Source organism: Ochotona curzoniae, unplaced genomic scaffold (assembly GCF_017591425.1).
Source record: "Ochotona curzoniae isolate NIBS_2020 unplaced genomic scaffold, NIBS_Ocur_1.0 scaffold_1037, whole genome shotgun sequence".
Classification (NCBI taxonomy): Eukaryota; Metazoa; Chordata; class Mammalia; order Lagomorpha; family Ochotonidae; genus Ochotona; species Ochotona curzoniae.
In genome coordinates this window covers 6785903-6798320 of record NW_024467083.1, presented here as the reverse complement: position 1 = coordinate 6798320, position 12418 = coordinate 6785903, and the positions used below count along the sequence as shown (strand labels likewise).

Genomic DNA, 12418 nt, shown 5'->3' with positions numbered 1-12418 from the left:
GGCCGCTGGCCGGGTCCAGGGGGGCGTGGCCGGCGCGGGCCCGGGTGGCGTGAGCAGGGGCGGGGACCCGGGCCCCGCGCGCAGGGCGGGGGAAACGCCGCGCCCGCCGCCGCGCCATTGGCCGCGCCGCCCCCTCTCCGGAGAGGCGGGAGCCGGCGGCCCCCCATTGGCCCGGCGCGCCGGCCAATCCCCGACAGCCCCGGGGAGGCGGTGGGGCAGAGCGTGCGGCGCCGCGGGGCGGGCAGCGAGCGAGGCGGCCAGCGGGGCTCCGGAGCGCACCGCCAGGCTCTGCGCACCCAGTCGGGACCGAGTCGCCCAGGCACCGGCCGCGCCCCGCCGTCGCGTCCGGCCGTCCCTCGCGCTGCCCGGAGAAGCGAGCTCCGAGCATCCCTCCGCGGCGGCCACTCCTCGGGGCCAGGAGGGGGAAGCCGAGTGCGACAGACTGCGGGATCTCCCCCCACACAGCGCAGCCTCCCAAAGCACCATGACCCACTTCAACAAGGGCCCTTCCTACGGGCTCTCGGCCGAGGTCAAGAACAAGGTACGCCCGGGTTCGGGGGATGGCCAGGGGTGCAAGATGCGGCGGGGCGGCGGGAGCCCCGACGACTAGAGCCGGAGCTGAGCCGTGCTGCCAGCCTCCTGAAGGGTCCAGCGGAAAAGGAGGCGTCGGGATGGTGCGCCGGTGGCCGGGCGTCCTCGGCGCGTCCTCTCCCCGGGGCCCGGGGCGCCGGCTCCCCAGCACTCTTTTGGCTTTGTTCCCGCGCCGGGGGGCTGGGACTAGGCGGCGGCGGGTAGTGCGTTCCCGGGCGCCCGGAGCTCCGCTGCGCGGGCCTCTCGGGCTGCACGACGCGCTCCTCGGGGAAGGGGGCGCTCGCTGCTCCCCACTGCTGTGGGCTTCTAGGCGGGGCCGGCCCGTGCGCCCGGGTGTCCGGCGAGTCCTGGCGCGGGACCCCTGGCCTGCTGGGCGCTTCCCTCTTCAGCTGCGCTGCGCCGGGAGGCGAGTTAGGCAGCTGCCTAAGCCTCGGTGGGGCTCCTCATTGTTCCTGGAAACCCAGGGCAGCGTCCCAATGCCGGCGCCCCAGGGCCATCGCTGCTGCGGTGCGGGGGTCCCAGACAAAAGCCCGAGCGCGCCGCGGTGGGAGCGTTAGCGTCGAGGATACCCGAGTCTAAATAAAGCAGCGTGCCAGGGAAGTTCGCAACCCACTCGAGTCTCAGCATAGCCATGGGCCGCTTTTGTTGAGGGCTTGTATGTCGGGTGGCAGTTGGGAGTGATTGGTGTTTGGTGACGCTCCGCTTTTCCATCGAACGTTAGGAATGCGCTGGGTTTATCTTTGGGACTTTCGGCCTGGGAAAGAGATGAGAGGCGTCCCCCTCCCCAAATCCTCTCCTTCCTTCCTCCCTCCCTGCATTCCAAGCCCATGACATCAGGGGTTTCTGGAGGGGGGAGAGACCAGCCAATCGGCGCGGAACTGCGCACAGACCGCTCATTGTCTGCTCTGTGCTGTTCCGGTCCGAGCGCCACAAAGGAGGCTGCTGCGGGTTTCATTCCCATTAATCTCCTGGGAGTCGTGGCCCGTCGGGATCCCTATGGCACCGTCCTGCCTGCTCGGAGCCTGCACGTCCCTGGGGACTGCGGGGTGAGCCGCTGGGCGAAAGATGCAGCTCTTCTAAAAGCCGTCGGATTCAGTCCGTGCATCTAAAATAGATTCAAGTCCTTTTCCTTTTCCAAATGTGTTAAGTTAATCAACATGATTCCCGGAGCACTTCCCCTAGCCCCCCAAGAACTGAAAGGTGGTTTGTGTGCGGTGTTGAACCCACGCCTCGCCAGTTGAAAACTTTGTTGCAAAATTTTATTGTGTCCTTTCCCAGGTTGAGGTTTGCAAACCTCAGGAGCCTGTGCGAGGAATGAGTTTGTCCTAACCCCTGGCCGGGCTCCCGCAGGTTAATTCTAACTCTTCCCGTGATTCTTGGCTGGCCGTCTTTTTACCTTTTGCATTGTAAATGAGTGTCTGATAACTTTGGCTGCCCTTCAAGGCACCGACTTTGCTAGGATGGCCACATCCTTGCTGATTTTCCTTTATGCTGCTGACTAATGTATGGAGCAGCTTCTAGCTTTCTCCTACTTATTGAGCAGACACAGGAGGTGCGGAGGCTGGCTCACGAACCTTTGGAAAGTTGTAAACGCTGTGGGTTTACATCTGTGTAAGCATCTAACTTGTTCTTTAATCACCTCTTACATGTTCCTTTCATACGGGATTCTTTCATAGCAAAGCTTTGATATTCAGAGCAGAGCAAGCAGCCCTGTGAAGTGGGAAAGGAGGCTGGGATTATCCAGTTGCCTCTGCAGATGGGGATGCTGGTCTCTGGAGTGTGGTCTGCCCACAGTCACAAAGGAAGCTGGGGTATTCGAAGAATTCCAATTCCTGACAACAATGCCTTAGTATGAATCCTGGTTTCTGCCCCACCCTACCCCCATTTTTGCTCTCCACCTGTCACTTCTTGAGATTGTGATTATTCATGTCATGCTGGTTGGAATTTGTTCTAGACTTGGAAGTCAAACATCAATGTTTGCTCAGCCTTTCTATGAGATTGCCTGGAGAAAACTTGGGGCTGACTGGGTGGGGAGGGTGGTTGGAAATGTGAATTTAGACTTTACTGGGTTTTGATTCCTTCCTGCTTTTTCTTCACTCACTATGTGATTGATACGTTGTTTAGTGTCCTTTTTTTTTTCCTTAATCCTTTTTTAACCAACTTAAAAAAAGTAAAGAACATCTTGGAGAAACAGCATAGAGTGGACTTTGGGTCTGGAGCTTTTGGGCTCCAGCCTCCTCTCTACCACTGTCTACCAACATGATGCTGGGCTTGGCACCTTTGTCCTGGTTTCCTAACCTGTAAATATGGGGATGTGATAGTCACATACTCTCTCCCTCTGCAAATCCATGTTGCCAAGATGCCTCTGGCTTAATGTAAGTACCTGGCGACTGTTAGCTCTTAGTAGTAGAAAATTAGGGTTGGTACATGTATTGGATTTGTGATTCCTTGCCTCTGTGTGTACTCACTTGTATTAATAAACCTTTAGTCTCTTTATACTTCACCTGTGGAAACCATTCATCAGTGGATTTAGACAGTGTTTGATGTTAGGTATATATATCAGGAAAAATCTAGGGGAAAAAGCTTGAGATAATACAGTTTTTTTTTTTAAATAGGCAGGAAGATAGGAAGATGTTTGAAACCAGCCTAGAAACTAAGACTCCTTGATCCTGGCGAATCAACACTCTTTCTTAATAAGAACAAAAGGATCAGTAATTTGCAGTCTACAAAAAGCCATCACAGGGCCAGGGAAAGCAGGAGCTGGTAGCGATGGGTCTGTGGTACATGGGAACACGCCGAGTGCTGGGGTCTGACCTGCGGCTCCCAGGTTGTACCAGGCCTTTGATTGCATCTTGTGGGCTACTATGAAAAGGGAAGCAGCTGTGTGCCTCGTAAGCCATGAAAAAGCAGGACAGGCCCTCAAGGGAAGCAGTGTGTGTCCTGAGCACCATGAGGGACTCAGAGCAGTTTCCTGGAACAGGGAGCAGGCAACAAAGCAGGCCGGGGGCCAGTGCTGCAGGGACCTGTCCCCTCCCTAAGCTTCTCCATTCACACTGCCTCTCCCCTCCTTCCTGCCGCCCTGCCTTCCTGCCTTTCTTCCTTGATGTATTTGCTTATTTGAAATTGAGAGATTACATTGGATGGTTCATTCTCTAATTCTCTAACTGGCTGCAACTGCCAGGATGGGAACCCTGCACTCCATCCAGGGACATGGGTACAGGGACCCCAACACTTAGGGTCCTCTGCTGCTGCCTTCCCAGGTACATTTGCAGGAGGCTAAATTGGAAGAGGAACAGCCAGGACTCAAAGTGCAAGTGCCATAGGGGAAGCCATGGAATGTACATTTTTAGTCTTCTGTCCCTATGGAATGTCTAATATTGGGCAAGGTAGCTTTTCGGAACTTCCTGGCCTGCAAAAAAAAAAAAAAATGGTATTCCTCAAGGCCCGGTGAGGTAGCCTAGTGGCTAAAGTCCTCACCTTGCATTTACCGGGATCCCATGTGGCACTGTTTCGTGTCCTGGCTGCTCCACTTCACTTGAAGTCCCATGCTTATGGCCTGGGAAAGCAGTGGAGGATGGCCCAAAGCCTTGGGACCTGCACCTGCGTGTGGGAAACCTGAAAGAGGCTCCAGGCTCATGGCTTCAGATCAGCTCATCTCTGGTTGTTGCGGTCACTTGGGGAGTGAAACAGTAGATGGAGGATTTTTCTGTCTCCTGTCTGTAAATCTGCCTTTCCGAGAAAAATAAGTAAGTAAGTAAAAAAAAAAATTGTATTCCTAAACAGCTAAGAAGCATTTTTGAAAGAGTAACTGCTTAAATCTAAAGCCACTGAATTTACACTGAAGAGTAAATTGAATAACCTCTGATGGAACCCATAGGTGCTCACAGCCTGTCTGCCCTGTGAACGAGGGTACCCTAATCAGAGTTACCCACTGTGGCTTCTGCTCTGAATTCTGCCTCATGGTAGACTGCCACATCTGCTGCTGCAGTACTGGGATCTTAACAAATACATGTGGATGACTTTAGCTTTGAGGTAGTTAAGTCTTTGAAAGTCAGAGTTGGGAAGGGGGGGGTCTTCCATCTGCTAGTTTGCTTTCCAAATGGCTGCAAAGCCATGGCTGAGCCCAGGTGGAAGCCAGGAGCTTCTGCTGGTCTCCTAAGTAGGTACAGAGGCCATATTCTGCTTTCCCAGGCATGTTGGCAGGGAGCTAGATTGTCACCGGAGCAGCTGAACTCCAGCTAGTGCCCAGCTGGGATACTGGTGTTGCAAATGATGGCTTTGCTCACTACACCACAGTACAGCCCTGCTTTTTGTTTTAACACTGAAGTATAGAACTAGATATTTTCAGTTAAAAGCTGTTTCTTTTTTTTTTTTTAAGATTTATGTATTTTTAGTGCAAAGTCCGATACACAGAGAGGAGGAGATAGAGAGAAAGATCTTCCAACTGATGATTCACTCCCCAAGTGACTGCACTGGCCAGAACTGAGCCGACCTGAAGCCAGGAACCAGGAGCCTCCTCCAGGCCTTCCATGTGGCACAGGGTCCCAAGGCTTTGGGCTGTCCTCTATTGCTTTCCCAGGCCACAAGCAGGGAGCTGGATGGGAAGCGGGGCACCCGGGACTAGAACCAGCACCTATACGGGATCCTGGTGCATTCAAGGCAAGGACCCTAGCCATTCGGCCACCATACTTGGCCCCCAAACTGTTTCTTTTCATTAGAGATTAAGTGATGTATGATCTACTGTTATATTTCATGATTTAAAAAATTTTTAAAAATTGTTGTTTGCAAAAGAGAAAAAAACTGGGAATTCCCATTTGCTGTTTCACGTCCCAAGTGCCTGCAGCACAAACCAGGTCTCTAGGCGAGTGGCAGAAGCCCAAGTTTTTGAGGCATCACTGCAGCTCTCCAGGATCTGCATTGCCAGGAGACTGGAGTCAGGATCCAGGGTTGTATCTGACCCACATACTCCCAACTGGAACATGGGCACCTGGGATGTTTTTTTTTTTTTCTTAAAAGGTATATTTATCTGTTTATTTGTAAAGCAAAATTGCAGAGAGAAAAGGAGAGTAGACGCATAGATACGTACAGAGACAGAGGGTGCTTCCATCCACTCATTTTTTGCCAAAATGGCTACAGTGACAAGGACTAAGCCAGGCTGAAGCAGGAGCCTGGAACCCCGTCTATGTCTCCCACATGGGTGCTGGGGTACAAGTCCTTGGCCATCTGCTGCTGCTTTCCCAGGTGCATCAGCAAGCAGCTGGGTCAAAGTAGAGCAGCTGGAATTCAAACCAGTGTTCCTATGGGATGCTGAACACCACAGGCAGCAGTTTAACTGGCTATTCCACAACCGTAGCCCCAATCCTGGTTTCTTAACTGCTAGGCCAACACCCACCCCAGTGATGTGTGATTTTCTTTCAAGAACTGATTGATTTATTCAAAAGGGAAATTTAGAGAGGGAAGGAAAAACAGATCTTCTCTCCACTGGTTCACTCCGTAGGTGGATACTATGACCAGGGCTGAACCTGGAAATCTGTCCAGATCTCCTGCATGGGTGACAGGGCCTCAACTACTTGAGCCCTCTTCTGCTTTCCCAAGCACATTAGCAGGGAGCTGGATCAGAAGTGGAGCAGCTGAGACTCAAAATTCCATCATGGGCCCGGCGCGGTGGCGCAAGTGGTTAAGGTCCTCGCCTTGCACGCCCGGGATCCCATATGGGTGCCGGTTCTAATCCCAGCAGCCCCGCTTCCCTTCCAGCTTCCTGCCTGTGGCGCAGGAAAGCAGTCTAGGACGGCCCAAAGCTTTGGGACCCTGCACCCGCATGGGAGACCCGGAAGAGGCTCCTGGTTTCGGATCGGCGCAGCATTGGCCGTTGCGCTCACTTGGGGAGTGAATCATCGGACGGAAGATCTTCCTCTCTGTATATCCGCCTTTCCAGTAAAAAAAAAAAAAATCCATCATATGGGATGCTAGCAGGACCAAGCGTATTTGAGAATATGACTTGGTACATAGTTTATGCTCAATGTATTTCTGTTGTTTTGTTGAATTTATCCATGAATAGATTTGATTATCACTGGAAATTGGAAATTGATCTTGTTCATCTACATAAGGGAATTCTGTAGCATCAGTGTGATATTTTTGAAGGTTGTGCTGATTTTTTTTAATGAAGGTTTTCAGAATTGTCACTAAGATAATTTCTCTTTTGCTGCTAATTTCGGGGTTCTAGCTGAAGGACCACTGCTTGCTCTTTGTACAGTTCTAGATTAGGAGGCAGTGACCGAGTTCTCTCTACAAAGCTGTGTCCGATGCTAGCATCTCCCAGGAGATGACCAGAGAGTGTGTGTTCTGCCAGGTCAGGGTCCTTGTTCCTGCAAGGGACCAGCAGTATGGTTTCTCCCACATGCCTACCTCCTGTTCTCGACTGATCATGTCATGTAAGGTTTAGTGTCACGTTAACCTATAGCCTTTTTTTTTAAGCACTTATTGAATTTTTATTTGGAAGGCAGAGTTACAGAGAGAGGAGGAGATGGAGAGCTGTCTTCCATCCTCTGGTTCCCTACCCAAATGACCTGAATGGCCAGAGTTGGGTTGGTCCAAAACTGGGAGCCCGAAGCCTCTTCTGGACCTCTTCCCATGAGTATCAACCCAAGACCTTGGGCCATCCTCTGCTGTCTTCCCAGGCTATCAGTAGGGAGTTGGATTGGAAGTGGACCGGCCAGGACTTAAACTGGTGTGCACATGGGTCACTGGTGCCACAGGCAGAGGCTTACCCCACTAGAGGCCAGTGCCAGCTGCAACCTACAGCTTTTAGCACCCTTGTTAAACAGTAAGCCTGACATTGAAGATACTGGCAATGCTGCCGTCATCCGGAGATGCAGGCCTTTCCTGCCCCTTCTCCTGTTTGCTTTCCAGGTGACATATGAGGCTTAGTGTTTTTCATTCCCATATTTCACAGGATATCATAAGCCACAATGAATATTATCTGTTTGCATGTAAAAAGCATCGCTGTGTGTCTTTGGTTTTTCCACTTGTTATTAGTATTGTATTAGGAGAGAGAGGAAATGCATTGTCTTTTTACTCAGTGTGACCACATAGTGGCTGGAAAAAGCCTATTCTTGGATGTTGTTGGCCAATTCCATTTTTTCCCAGGTGCTAACCTCTCCTAGCATTTACCATGTGCATTGATGAACCCATTGCCACACATGGTCTCTTAAACCTGATCCGTGTGTTCTTGTATGCTCTGGTTTTTGTCAAGGATTTCAAGAACCCAGGGCTAATCCTAGCCTTTGCCAGGGACTGGCATGAAAAACGTTAGGTCTCTCATGAAAAATAAAAACATGTCTTGCAAGGGTGTGACTTATTTTACGTTGTGTGACATAAGAATGACTGTGAACCCTTGTAGACCTGAAGACCTTTTAGTCAAGCAAGATTGTGGTCCATGAAAATGAACCACTTACTGGTTACGAATGTGGAGATCGGGTTAGAACCCTGATTTTTCACTATCTCACTGTGGGCTTTAGGCAGGAGGCTGAGCTGCTCTGTGTTTCATCTTTGGAATGAGAGCAGGTTGGTAAACACCCTTATGAGGCTGTTGCACAAAACAAGACAGGCAGGATCATCCATGCAAAGTTTAAGATGGTGCCTGGAACCAAGGTACGTGTTATGTAAGTGTTGGCAGCTGTTCCAATCTCTTTGCTGGTTCTCTGCTGGGGAGGTTTGTTCCTGTGATCTGAACCTTGTCTTCTGGAAGTTGACCAAAATCTGAACATGACAAGGCTCTTGGCAGCAGACAGGGGCCATGCCACCAAGCCCTCGTGGGCAGCTTCACCCGAGAAGCCTCCTCATGCTGGCCTGAAGTACAGTTCCTCAGTGAAGAAAATGTCGGGTCTCGTTCTGCATGGCCCTCGTGGCCGACGATGTCACTGTGGAGCCACTCGCCTTGTGTTCCGGGTGCTTGTCTGCCTTTTTTCATAAGAGATTAGTTTCTATGAAACAAAGGAAGTCTTCTGGTCCTTGGCTTCAGATGCGGCTTGTGTAGACCTTCAAGTTGCAAATCTTTTTTAAAGATTAATTTATTTTTATTGGAAAGTTGGATTTACAGAGTGAAGGAGAGACGGAAAGCTCCTCCATCCGCTGGTTCACTCCCCAAGTAGCCACAATGGCTGGAGCTGAGCCAATCTGAAGCCAGGAGCTCCTTCTAGGTCTCCCACATGGGTGCAGGGTCCCAAGGGTTTGGGCCATCCTCTAATGCTTTCCTAGGCCACAGGCCGGGAGCTGGATGGGAAGTGGAGCAGCTGGGACACAAACCAGCACCTATAGGGAATCCCTGGCATGTAAGGCAAGGATCTTAGCCACTAGGCCACCACCCAGCCAGGGCTGGGACTGGAGTGTTTAGTGTTTTCTAAAGTGTGTGTGTGTGTGTGTGTAGTGCATAAGCTAAGTGGCTAAATGTTGCACAAGGTGGGAAGGGAACTCCTCTGCCTCCACACCCCCTCCAGGGAAGGGTGCAGGTGTGACTGTTGGACGAACAAGGGCAGTGGGAGTTGGGGTCTGAATGCAGAGCAGAGCAGGCTCTTTGTGCTTGAAAGTGTTGTTTCTGAGCAAGAACGCTCCAGGGGACCCTGTCTGGAGTAGCTGAACCGGGTGGGTTGGGGTGTTTGCGTCACTTTTGCCTTGCTGCGTTCCCTGTATCTGGACACAGATCTTTGTTCCTATGCCAGCTTCCAGGTTTTCCTTAGTGCTGCACAAGTCCTGCAGCTGGGTCGGGGCTGTGCTTTACACACACCCCCATCCCGCCCCATTCACACCAGAGGGAATAGGAGCGAACATAATCAACATGGTGTGCAGCTCGTTACTAGCGTGCTCTGGCCTAATGCCTCCATGTGATTCCACTTTGAATGCAGAAATAGCACCAGCAATCATATTATCTTTCTAATTGAGTATAGAAGCTCCACATACATTCAGCTGCATAGGGTGAAATCCCTGGCCCTTGCTTAGCTGCTGAGCTGGAGTCCTCGGGTACTCCTCCCGGTCCTCATGGGGTTAAAGGCCCCAGGCTGAACACTGGCTTCTGGATTCTCCTTCCATTTCTCCAGCATATACATAAGATGTTCCATATAAAATAGGTCCTGTATATCCCACCTCCCAGAGTCATGCATTCAGGCCTGCATGTGGCCAGCCAATTTTCTGGTTTTCTTTTTTTTTTGGTGGTGAGTGTTCTGTCCTCCATTTAACAAAAGAACTGCTGCCCACAGCCTTCCCCGCAGCATCTTCCAAAGCCTGCATGTCTGCATATGGCAGGGCAAACATGAGGCAGAGGCCATGAGGCTGGGGAAGACTTAAAACTGTGATGTGAGCCATCTCTGCCAGGTATCTTGTGATGAACTTTTGAACTGTGCCGTCCACGCCCTTGGATCCTGGAGATTCCCCGGGGACTGGGGTAGGTGGCTTGCATCCAAGACGTCTCTAACACAGCAGCAGCACTGCTGGTCGAGGCTCTGCCTGGATGTACTAGAAGGACTGGATGAATTAGAAGGACTTTTTCCTGAGCCAGAGCCCAAGCCCTTGCCCTGCCTTCTGCCATCTGTGAGTCTCTTCAGGCAGGTGGGACAGGTGCTGTGCTGCAGACTGTGCAGTGGACCCAGTTCTGTCTCAGCAGGGGGCTGGAGAACGTTAGAGGGGTGTAAAGATTTCCACTTGAGAGCCTCATCTGGGTCCAAACCCCAGCTGAGCCCACAGCCTCCAGACAAGTCATCTCTGCATTGGCCCTTGCTCAACAGAGCAGCCTTTCTCTCTCTTTCTCTCTCTCTCTCCCTCCCTCCCTCCCTCCGTCTCTCCCTCTCTCCTTCTCTCCCTCTTCCCCAACCCCTGTCACCTCACCTCACCACACCACACCACACTACACAGAGAGACAGAGTTTCCATCTGCTGCTTCAGTCCTCCAAATTTTGCTGTTCTGGGATAGGAAGCAATATGACAGGATGTCAGTAATTTGAGCCATCACCTGTTGCCTTCCAGGGTTTGCTTTGGTAGGGAACTGGGCAGTGAATCCAGGAAATCCAGTATGTATCTGAACACATTGTACAAATGAATATTTGTTCAGCTACTTCATACATACATACACACACATATATATTTAAAATTTGTTTATTAAAAAGATTTACGGAGAAAAGGAGAGACAGAGGGAAGATCTTTTGCCTGCTGGTTTACTCCCCAAGTGTCCACAACAGCTGCTGGAGCCAAGTCAGTCTGAAGCCAAGAGCCAGGAGCTGCTTTCAGGTCTCCCATATGGATGCAGGGTCCCAAGGCTTTGGGCCATCCTCTACTGCTTTCCCAGGCCACAGGCAGGAGCTGGATGGGAAGTGGAGCAACCAGGACATGAACCAGCACCCATATGGGATCCTGGCTTGTGCAATTTGAGGGTTTAGCCATTGTCCTGGACCCATTTATTCATTTTAGAGAAGAGATTTTAAGCATTGTGTGGATTTGTGCTACTTACTACTCCAATATTAGATTTTTAAAAAATTACTTGTGTGGAAAAATGCATAACCGATTTAATGCTTAAGGATGAATTAGATATTGCCAATTGCTGTCTTTAAAAAGTCAGTTTATACTACTAGTGATATAGAATTGCTTTTGTTTGGTTTTATCAAACATCTATGAAACAACACAGAGATATTCCCTCTACTGGTTCATTCACCAGATGTTTGCAGAGGCTGAAGTTGGGCCAGGCTGAGACCAGGAGCCTGGCACTCCATCCAAGTCTCATGTGGATGGAGTGGCCCAAGTACTTGGGTCATCTTCAGTGCTTTCCCAGGTGTATTAGCAATGAGCTGGATGAGAAGTAGAGCAGTTGGGATTTGAACCAGCAGCTATAGGAGGCTGCCGGCATCACAAATCACCGTTTAACTTGTTGAGCCACAATGCCAATGCCAGAGATCTGTCATTGATGTTAAAATAAAGATCAAAACTTGGTCAAAATAGCTTCATTGGAGGGAGGCACTTGTTTTAGTTCTTTTCATGAGTGGCAGCCATCTGTGATCCCTTCTCTATCTCTGGCCCCTACAGACCCATGTGGGAGTTGGCAGTAGGTGAAGTTGGGGCATAAGGGAAAGGAGGGCATCTCTTTCATAAATTATTTGCTAACAGAAGCAGTACTTTTAAACAGAAAGCCTAGTAGCATTACAGTGCTCGCTTATCACAATGGCTATTAACATCATGTGGTTTGTTTCCATGATATATTGCATTTGAAGGAGGTAGTCTTTCTGGTATTGTGAATAAGGGTTGGTCAGTCAAGCAGAGTGGAAAGGATAAGGTTGGCTCTTGTGAACTCCCCATGAGGTATGAGACTCATTACACCTATTGTGAGTGCCCTCGTTCACGGCAGAGGAAACTGGATGCATGGTGGGCCTCGCATCCCCACCCTCACCAAGTTCACTGCCATGTTCAATTGAGGCCTGAGCTTAGGTAGAATCGCTGTCGTTCAAGGAAAGGAGGAGGGCCAGAGTTTGGAGCAAGGAGTGCCGGGTGAGTGTTCTTCACAGGGACACGGGGGTAGGGGGAGGGGAACGGAGAGTGGAGGGGCCTCCAGGGGAGAACTGCTGAGAGGCCAGGACAGGAGGAGGGCCAGGGCGGGCGCTGGCCTTGGCCATGGAGAGCTCACTGGGGCCTCTTGGAGATCATCTTCAGTGGAGCCAATTCCCAGAGGGTGGGAGGGAGTGCCGAGTGGAGAAATGGAGAGGCTTGGCACGACATGAAAGAGAAGCAGGACAGCATTTGAGGCTCGGTGCAGCTTTCATCAAAGGTTTGATTGTTTCAGCCCAGGTGGGGTA

The 12418-nt window shown here is 51.0% G+C and overlaps 1 protein-coding gene across 3 annotated transcripts in view; it reads left to right on the top strand.

Moving 5' to 3' along the window:
* Positions 1-228: 228 nt before the first annotated feature.
* CNN3 (calponin 3) overlaps positions 229-12418 on the top strand; it is a 30712-nt gene continuing 18522 nt past the window's right edge. Inside the window, exon 1 of one of the 3 annotated variants that reach the window (XM_040998899.1) lies at positions 229-541. In XM_040998899.1, coding sequence (XP_040854833.1) covers positions 485-541 — 57 coding nt within the window. In that variant the 5' untranslated portion in view covers positions 229-484. The remainder of the gene's footprint in view (positions 542-12418) is intronic. The other 2 variants (XM_040998897.1, XM_040998898.1) reach the window with 2 other exon arrangements.